Source organism: Haemorhous mexicanus, chromosome Z (assembly GCF_027477595.1).
Source record: "Haemorhous mexicanus isolate bHaeMex1 chromosome Z, bHaeMex1.pri, whole genome shotgun sequence".
NCBI classification, from domain to species: Eukaryota; Metazoa; Chordata; class Aves; order Passeriformes; family Fringillidae; genus Haemorhous; species Haemorhous mexicanus.
In genome coordinates, this window is record NC_082381.1 from 82,442,384 (window position 1) to 82,452,796 (window position 10,413).

Consider the following 10,413-nt stretch of genomic DNA (forward strand, 5'->3'; position numbering starts at 1 on the left):
AAACAACCTGTAGTCAAACAGGAGAGAGCCCTGTGAGGCAGTAATGTTAACTCAGACTGTATTAGAAATGGCACTGACCATCAGATTGGAAGAAACAATAAAAAGGAAAGAAATAGCTTTTATAGCATAACTTCAGTGGTCACCATTAACACTGATATTAACCCATCAGTGCTAACTCCTTTGAGCTGAGGGAGTGGTTCTGTGTCTCACATGACAATGAGTTACCTTGTCATGGGCAAAATAACTTGTCATGTCAGGCAATGGAATAGGCTTCCTGGGAAGGTGGTGGAGTCACCATCCCTGGTGGCTTTCAGGAAATGATCACACGTGGCACCCGGTGCTCTGGTCTGGTTGGCAGGGCAGTGACCAGTCAAACATTGGACTCGATGGTCTTTGAGGTCTTTTCCAGTCTAAATGATTCTGTGACAGTGTTCTGATGATGGATGGGATGTAGCACTTACTTGTGGAGATCAAGAAGGGCGTTTTTCATGGCATGGCTAGTTCAGGGTAGGAAAACCTTTTACCTGCTGCTGCTGTACAAGGCTGCTGGACAGCACAGGTGGGGATCTGCCTTTAGGAGGTACATAGGCCACTGCTAATCTCTCACATCCATAAACTGCTGTAGATGCTTGTTCTTAAGGATTTTTCATCCCATCTGTGTTGAGAAACCTCCCAGAGCTGTCTTAGTTGTTTAGTCTTCCTAGGTTCTTATGGTCACAAAAGTAAAAACAGAGGCTTTTCTCAAAGAAGAGGACAGCTTGAGGTGTGTCCTCATGCTATAGATGAACTGTTTGCTTACAAGAGAGATACCCTATGGATCCAATCACCTATGCTGATAGTTTCATTTGGGTGAACAATGTGAATAATGTTTTGTGCATGGAAGCCTTTGAATGTGCGAATCACTTCAGGGTTGGGAACATCAGGCAGGTTGGTACTAACAACAACATGGAACAAAGGGACTTGGAGGTAAAACTCTGGAGTAATATCTCTTACATATCACTGAGAGATCACTGAAGAACAGGCTCCCTAGGGAAGCAGTGGAAATGGTATTGTTTAAGACATTTAAAATTGGACAGGAGGAAATATATTGTAATGATCAATCCTGTGCTGGTATTTAGATCAAGTCTTGTCTCCTGTGAATATTAATAGAAAGTCCCTGTCTCAAGTACCTGCCATTATTCAGTGAGCATTACCAGATCACATTGGCTTGCAACCTTCCCCCATGTCTGTACTTGCACTTAAAGGACAGCCTGAGTGATGCTTAGCACCTTTGCCTTTTCTCGTGGTGCCTCAATGTTGATTTTGTATTGCCTTGCTTAGATTCTATTCCTTCAGGGCTTCTACCAGACAGACACCATATAGTACACAGAGATTTACAGGAAGCACATGTAGTTTGTGGTAATAATAATAATAAAGTCTCCTGCTGTTTTCAAATCTCTGAGAAACTAAATCAAGTGTAGAGGTCTATTAGAGAAAAAAGAAAAAAAGTGCAGCATGTGTATAAGTCACTTTACCATTACTGGTGGGGGTCTGCCTTGTTTGGTGTATTTGGCTGTCACCTCTCTGAGGTCTGTGTTCAGTCTCCAGAGAGCAACTAAGACATTACACACCTCAAATGAAAAAGCTGATGAAACAACCTAAAATAACCTGAGCACCCATGCTTTGCTTGCCTCTTTTTCAGTACCTCTGCGTTGTCATTACTGACAGGAGTCCATAAAGCAAAATTTGTTCTGTTCCAGTGGCCCCTGTCAAACAAATCTAGGTCTGGTCTGATTTATGGAGGCAGGAAAACTGGATTCAATTCCTGCATGGTGCTGTGATCTTAACAGAGCTCTGTTTTCTTGGTGTGTTTCTGTAGGTACCAAGCCTCTCTTCTTGACCTAGTGGAGGCTATGAACCCAATATCAGCTCCAGGACAGCTCTGCTGGGAACCTTGTGACAGGAATGAACTGCACACGCCCTGCTGTGCAAGAAACAGGCTGTCCTCGTCTTGGTGCCAGAGCCCCTGCAGCCCCAGGAGCAGAGCAGATGAGCTGGAGGAGAGTCGGCTCCTCGAGGACATCTTCTTCATTTGACACTACTCCTTGGTCTACACCTACTCTGAAATTGTTTGAGTGATCACTGCTTGTTTTCCCTCTTCTAAAACGTAGCTAATTAGCATCCAGGTTCATTTTGGATTTAGTGATCATGATGCAAGTATATTGTTGGGGTACGCCAATCAGAAAGTGTTAACTTTTTTCCTAAACCTTTCATGTGCCAAGTAATCAATTTACAATAGCATTTTTTTAAAATCTACAACATTTTCTAATACATTGAAGTCACAGTTTTGCTAGACTTATATCGGAAGTATATTTCATTATTGATTTTTTTTCACTCTAAAGCAGTTTGCAAGAACTGCCTAACATTCAACAACCAGCATGTTCAAAGTAGATTATTTTCTAATTAAACAAGTCTGTTTAAAACCTGGCATATTATAAAGGTACAAGCACTTTAGTACTTTTTCACTGATTTTATGATCTACTTTTTCCTTCAACATTCTGATATTTAACACACTGAGTTTTTAGGGGATATATTGTAAGCTCAACTCTACAGTGTCTGATAATGTTAATAGATGATGTTGCAGGTTGATGTACTAGGCACAGGTTTGAATTATGTTCCTCTTTAAATCAGTGCTATTTGACAGAGTTTATGTGCTGGGTAATGTAACCCTGAAACAGCAGAAGAGAGTCAGACATCATAGAGATCCAAAACCTATTTGATGTACTTTTCAAGATGAAATACATAGTAGTGCTAGTATAAGAGCAGTCTTAGGAAATTTTCACTAACTTGCACTATTTTGATCCTGCATCTAGGCTCCATTGTAAATAAGACAAATCAGTAATTATTTCCACTAGCAGCTCACAATGCACACTTTCCTGCCAGCTTTAATTATTCATGCTGTATCTATTTCAGTTTATTTAAATGCATTTCCATCTACTGCATGTACTTGGTTATTTAAAGAAATGTGCCGAATTGGTAAAAATGACTGCACATTACAGGATTAATGATCATTTTCTCCACAATGCAGTGTTCATATTTTATTGTAACAGTAGCCACCGGCATGTGTTCCTAGAAATATGAGACTAAAATACTCATTTTGCACAGTAAAATTGCAGCAAGGGAAAGGTAGAATTGATCCAGTACAGGCAAGTTCTAGGCCATTTGCTCCCAAACACCACTTCATGGGCCAGTACTGCTTTTCAGACAGTCTCTTTAGGCAACCCTGCTTATCTTAATGGCTGGGTTGAGTTGCTGTACTGATGCTTGGGGTATGGCTGCTGCCTGCCTCCCCACACTGCTCCTGTGCAATGTGTGATGCTCTGTGAGGCGGATCTCAGATGAGAGCACCGCAGCCCCTGGCAGCACCGTGCTCCCTCAGTGAAACAAAAGGAGAGTGAAGGGGAAGAAGAACCTCAGGTTACTCTGGGCTGCTTCATTCAGGCCAAGTATCACAAATTAGGTGATATCCTTTCTGTGCATCCCAGCTGAATTTTAAAAGCTGCTTGGAGGAGTTTAAAGGAGGAAATCAGCATTGCTGGACTAGAAAATTACTGCTGTGGAAAGTCACTGCATGGTCTGTCCTGCTTTTAGTGAGGTATTACAGTTTTATGGAATATGTCCATCTGCTGTTAAATGTCCCTCTTGTTCTACTCCCTGAGCCTGTGAAGGCCCAGGTTTCTGCTAGGAGCCCCAAAGATGTATTCAGTGCCCTGGCCCAAGTAGAGCAAATGGGAACATAAGTTTTTTTATTCTGTTGGCTGAGTAGTCTGCTGCTTAAAGAGGGCAGGAAAAAGGAGGAGAAAGCAGAGAAAAATATATAAGGACCAGCAGAAAATTTGGGGATAACCATCACGTAGATCTTAGAGTTTGGGGTTGTTTCATGGTGTTTTTTTAGCTTTCATGGTGTTTTTTTTAAGTGTTGGCATTTATAGAGAAACAGTTCTCTGATTTCAGTCCAATTGCTTCTTGTCTCATTTCCAGTTTGACTGAAACTTTAATTGCCTTTTCTGATAAATGCTAACTGACCTTTCAAAACAGCAAAAAATACATGTATATTTCTTGAAAGGTGCCTTTGTGTTGAGAACACTCCATGGGAGCATTTTGTTCTTTGATTCTTTTGTGGGTGCCAATATTTAACTGCTTTGGTATTTCTTATGATCACTTAAAAAATTCTCATTCTGAAGGTGACTTTTGGCTTGAATCTATATTTTTTGGCTGTAGCTCTTTTTAAAAGGACATTGTCAGGGTTGTGAGCTCTATGCTGAAGGTGCTGTCAGTCAGACCTATACAGGGGGCACACCTTTGTGAATCAAAGTTTTCTAGTAAAAGATGGTTGAAACGCCTGATGGGTGAAGAGCTGTATGCTTTAACTCTCTATGAGATGTGGACAAAAGAAACAAAAGCTATTAATTTCATAGACCCTGTGGAAAGTAATTTTTTATAATGCTGGCTCTTGCTCTAGTTATCAGCAGTGCATTAGGAATAGTGTTTAGCAGTCAGTGCAAGCAAAGATATTTTGCCATAAGGCACTACAAAGTTGAAGTTATTAAAACATTTATAGCCTTAGAAAAAAAAATCAATGATTGTCAAATAGGAAAGGACAAAATCAGTAGGTGGTACTGGGAGGGGAATTGTTTTCCATCTGCTAAAACATTAGAGGAAATGCAAAAATTAAACTAGCAAAAGCAATGACATGACAGTGTCCTTTTAAGTTTGATCTTCTATATTGGGAGCTGCTGCTGGGGAGTTGGTCCAGCATAGACTGTTTGTCCAGAGGGTTCCCAGTGAATATCCTTCAGCTACACATCAAGCTGTGTTTTCCATGAGGCTTTGTGGAGTAATATGACTGCTGCTAAGGCTCCTACCCATGCCTTCAGTTTGTGTCCTTCCCACATGGTTTGTGCACACACACTTGCTGGCTGTTTGTGTAGTTACTGCTTTTGTGCACCTTGCACATCACAGACCTGTAATAATCACACCCTTTTCATTTCTAGCCTTTCCAGTCTTGCTGTTGAATCCCGTCTCGAGCACGTATTTATATATGTATGTGAAGTCTTAATCTAATAAATTATCTGGGGGTTTAATTTATTCTTCTAGACTTTTTATTTGGCTTATCTTCTGATTTTTGTCCAGCTCAGCTGTCAATACTGCCCTTGACAATGTGTTCCACTTCCCACAACATCACTTCATATTATGTTGTGAGTCCTCAGTTTGCTAAGACACATGAAGAATTTGTTTTAAGCCTTCTCTTCCTCTCCAGGACATGAGTCTTATTGTGAGAAGGAGCAAGGCCTCCTTTGGAGCATGAAGTAAGAGAAAGGTCTCAAAATACAAAGGAGTAGAGAATTGAAGTCAGCACCATGTTTTGGGACAAAAAAGCGAATTAAAGAGTAAGGAAGAAAGGATGAAGGTGAAGGCAAGAAAGGACAAAGATGCAAGGCAGATAACTGTACCAAAGGTGGAGATTAAGTGGGAGTGAGCCAGAGGGCAGGGATGAGTTGTTAAACTAGAATAAGCTGGTGAAGGACAATTGTGTGCTTGTAGCTTAAAGTGAGAAATGTGTTCAAACACTGGTTCCCATAAGGGCCTTATGACTCCACACCCTTTTCCAAATCATGTTCCTGCTTTTGAGGAGCTACTGTCCTAGGCATGCTTAGCAAATGAGGGAAAGAAGGAAATCATCTTGGCCTAACTTTAGCATCTCCTCTTTAGGGCAGCTGGACAGGGAGGCCAGAGCACATGAAGAGCAACTGTGCAGAACCCAGGTATAACCCAGGGCATGGACTGAACTTAATTGCTTGCAAGGGATGGTGACTTAGATGGCTGAAGAATAGGAGACTGGAGAGCAAGAATCAGAATAAACAAAATTTGCTGTGATCCAATGAGCTGTGGAGGTTTGGTGTTAAGGAAGGAGAGAAACGAGCTTAGCTGCACGTCAGGGAGATTGAGCCTGAGATATCCAAAAGACAGCCCTTGAAAGTGCATGTGAGCCTGGGGTTAAACTAGAAGTTGCAGCAGAGATTTTCTCAAATATGACCTCCAGGCTGTGTTTGAATTTGTACCATCTGTGGGGGAGAGAGCACAGCCTGGTTAGTTAGAAACCTCCTTTTTCACTGTTACTAAATTTATGAAATTGTGTGCTAATTAGTGTATGATTTATAAATTTACATAACTGCATGCTACATAAGACAACACAGAATATTGAATGAGGTGATTTAAACCAGCAAAAGCAATGTAGTCTGCTCTGACTGGGTGGCTTTCCTCTGGAAAATGCCTCTCCCGATCCAGACCTGCTCCCTGCATCATTGGAAGTCTTGTCTGCTCACAGTGACAATAAATGTTTTACAATATTGTGACTCCATGTAACTGAGAGACATCTAGCTTGGGGATCTCTGGCATAGCTGTGCTGCAGAGCTTTCATGGTGATCCCTGACTAGGGTGTTTGAAAGCAGAATTCAGCTAAAAAACAGCAAGAAACCCAACTTGGCCTGGCCAGTGTAGGTGCTTGAGGACTTCTGCATTTGTTAATGGGGGGTGGAAGAGCATCCCAGCTGCAGGAAAAGGATGGGCTGGGAGGGAAGTGGATTTGTTTCCCAGCTCCAGGGAAGCCAGCTTGCCTCCCTTCACAGGGTTCTGTGGGTTCTGTGCTGAACTGTGTTTAGCACCACATCTCAGAGGGGCTGTGACCTATATCAGTGGCCACAGCAGAAGGCACTGGAGGTATCGACCAAAATATGTCTGTGAACTGTAATTGGTAAGAGCAGAAACATATGGACCAAATGTTCCTATTGAACAGAAGGTGAGGCTCTCAGTCTTCATATATTCTGAGGTTTGAAGGGAGGCTTGAAGGCTTTGGGGAGCTAAACTGGAGAAACTCAGATGTCACTAATAGTTGAGGTCCTGACATTTGTGAGGTGAGAGATGCCCAGGTGGTCTAGCAGATAACCTAATCCATGAGCTGCAGTGAGAGCCTAGTTTCCTTGGTTCAGGATTCATCCTGAGTATATAAAACAAAATAATTTTCACTCAGAGCATGCAATAACCAGTGTGAGTTCATTCTTTCAGGTCTCCTGTCTGCAGAAAAGAGGAAAGTGAAAAGCTGAAAAAAGGTATATTTCCTAGTGCTTACTGGCAACTACATTAAAACCTTGAAGCATGGGTTTGATTAAAGTAGCTGCCCAAACACAAAGTGTTGAGTATTGTGAGCATTAAGAACAGAGTGGGAACTCCTCTCCTCCACCTGATAATGAAGGAAAGGACAAGATGAATTCACAGACAGAAAATCTAGTTCATTCTTGAATTAGAGATGACTACGAGAAAGTTGCATTGAAATTTTAAAAGTGCCTTGTCAAAATCTTCCAGCATGCAATTATTCTTGCTTCTACAAAATGCCTGATTTGGAGGCTGAGGTTATCTATCTGACTCTCCAGCTGCTGAACATTGTTGTGCCTCTAGAAGCATGATTACAAAGTTGCCATGTAGCCAGACTGAGTACCCCAAAGGCTCCTGGTCAAGCCTTCTGTTTGTTGAGATGGCCTTGTGTCCTCATGTCTTTTTTTCTGGATGATTTGGAGGGCCTGTTTCTGAACTTCGTATAGCATTTATGCATCTTGAAAGGTTTACACTAGAGCAGGATACCCAGTTCCAGTGCTGCTGGTGTGAAATGGTGACAGTGTGGCCTCATTTCTGTACAACCTTTCCTTTTTGCCACTTCCAGAAGATTTTTTTTTTTTTTTTTTTTTTTTTTTAATGTGTTGGGTTGAGTACCAGGTCAGGTTGCATTTCAGATCATGGTTCTGTTTCCTGAAGCAGGAATTGTGTAAGAAGTGAAACCAGGAGGCCCTGTTAAATTTAGAAAAGTTGAGGAGGAAAGAATAATGTGAAGTGGAAATACCAAACAGGAAAAAAAAACATTGCAGGACTCAGTTTGGGACAGAGCATGAACTTGTGGGTGCAGAACCTGTGAACTCAGACACCTTGTTAACAATATGCCAGACGCATTCTTGATGGGATAGGGGAGACCCAGACAGCACAAACTCTCAGAAGGAGAAGAGTGAACAAAGCACAAGGCAGTGATAGCAATGAAAACAGACCAGAAGACTTTTGAGCTGCAGGTGGGGAGGCAATGACATCTCTGAATTGCAGAGGAAATGGCTCCTTGTCAGTGGAGCTGGTGCCCCTCTATTTGCACTTGTGCCTTTAGCACAGGGATCTCATTACCAGAGAGCTTACTGGCAGATTGGAGAGATCGCAGTGAGGAGTAATAAAAATGATCAGGGACTGCTATAATTGACATAATGAGGAAACAAGATGAGAAGAGTCAGATATTTATAGCATGGGTGAGAGAGACAATTAAAAGGTGGGGTGGGAGATGGACTGGATGACCTGAAAGCCTTGTCTGCTTCTAATAACTCCTTGTCGTCTGCTGAACAGACTTGAATTTACCGAGGCTGTCAATCTGACTCTTAACAGCCCTAACTTCCTGTGTTGAAAAGCTCAGGTGGGTGTACTCTGGCTGTATTGGCACTGTCAGGATGTCGCTGGTGCTGTACTTTGCTTAAAAAAGTAGTCATCACCCATGTTGTGGAAAAAAATTGACATGCTGACAGTAAAGAGAAAAAAATTAGGCCTTCATAAAGTAAAAAGCCATAGAAAACCTTGCTGAGGGAAAGGGCTGCCTGGGAAGGGCTGCCTGGTTGTTGAGCTGATGATGCCAAGCTCTTTCTGCTGCCTGGAGGGTGGCCTGTGGAGAAGGAAGGTCCATGGGGAGGGAGGAGATGTGAGAATTTTTCTCTGTGAGCTGGCACCCAGCTGTGCATGCAGCTGAACAAAACCTCTGCTCCCCAGGATGCACAGATGTGCGCAGGCTGTTGTCCCCAACAGCTGCTGAGCTCCACAGACAGCTCTTGGAGCAAGTTCTGGGCCAGGCAAAAGCCTGCCAGTCCCACTGACGGCTACAGCCACGTGTAGGGTTTTGCTTCCCTTCCTAGTTCATTCATGCGTCTTCCTGCACTGGGGCCAGGGTCAGTGTCCAGGCAGTTTTTTATAGCTCCGGTGTTTGCTCTGGACTTGGGAGACTGCAGCAGGATTGGAGGCAGCCAAGCTGGAGACACCTCAGCTCCTGGGCTGCTGTCAAATTAAAACACTGCTATGGAAAGCAACGGGGCTTTGTGTGTTGGAGGCACTTTGGGGAAATATCAGAGCAGTGCTTGCTGAGTCTGGTGGCGGAGTAGCCGCTCTGTTTTAATGATACCTGTGTGCAAAGGCCACAGCTGCTGTCATCCGTTTCACATTAGTCTGACTTTCACAGAGCAGACATAGCCTAGGGTGGTGGAAAGGAGAGAGAGGTGACCAAGAAAAAAAAAAGGCAAAAAAAAAAAGCCATTCATTTTTCACCGATTTTTCCATCCCTCTGAGCTGTGATACCAGTCTGTGGCTGAGCAACAGTAATCTTATCCAGCGCACTGTTGATTTAAGCCTCTTGGATTTATATAACTTTGGAAATGGTAAACTATATTAATTTGCTGTGTTTTCAAGGGAAAGTTATTTATTGAGAGACATTTTTAACTCAAGTGCCAGGAGCCTTAAATCATTATAATAAATTCATGCTATTCAGGGTTTCTTACATTGTAATAAATTTGTTTTAAACATGAATGAGGAGATCCATGATTTCTTTAATATACTGTTATGTATTTCCTTTCAAAATGACACAGCTCACTATATCAAGTGGGAGAATAATAGTGAAAGATTTACAGCACTTAAGAATAACACAGCCTGGGAATGTGACATGTGAACCAACACGGGGCAGGGGGGTTGGAAGCTGCAGGGAGCCCACCACTGCTCCCGGTGGCCCTGCCCAGGGTTAAACAGCAGCAACGGGTCAAAATCAGTGAGTGAAACCACAGCTGGGTGGGAGGCTGCCTGCAGGGTGGGAATCACAACACAGCCTTGCATTTGCTTCCCATTTTTATGTGCAACAAGCACCTGTAAGGTGACCAGGATCATCTGCCACTACCTGGGAGGGTGACTGCCCAACAGCCTGACTGGGATGCGACCTGAGCTAGAGGTTTGCTTGCTCCCTTTCACCAGGCACTCATCCCCTCTGGCTGTGCTGGTGTGTGGGTAGCAGACCCCTCCGTGGTGGCCAGTGGCCCTGGAGTGTGGCGAGGAGGCACCAGGTAAGCACTCAGATAAATTTCAGTCTCTGTTCTTAATCCCTGACCCCCCATTAAACCCCTGCTGACCCTTTTGCTCACTGTTACACACATGGACAGCTGTGAGCACAGGACAATAAAACTTGCAGCTGGCTTTACATCAAGTCCTCCGAGCTTCACAGGGAGGAGGAGCTGGCACAGACATAGCCTCGGTGGCGTC

At 43.1% G+C, this 10,413-nt stretch overlaps 1 protein-coding gene across 1 annotated transcript in view; it reads left to right on the forward strand.

The window, feature by feature from the left end:
* The window catches only part of KIAA1328 (KIAA1328 ortholog), a 171,673-nt gene extending 166,550 nt beyond the window's left edge, over positions 1 to 5,123 (forward strand). The window contains exon 11 of the mRNA XM_059836712.1: positions 1,859 to 5,123. Within this exon, the coding sequence (XP_059692695.1) occupies positions 1,859 to 2,075 (217 nt within the window). The 3' untranslated portion in view covers positions 2,076 to 5,123. The remainder of the gene's footprint in view (positions 1 to 1,858) is intronic.
* The last annotated feature ends 5,290 nt before the right edge of the window (positions 5,124 to 10,413 follow it).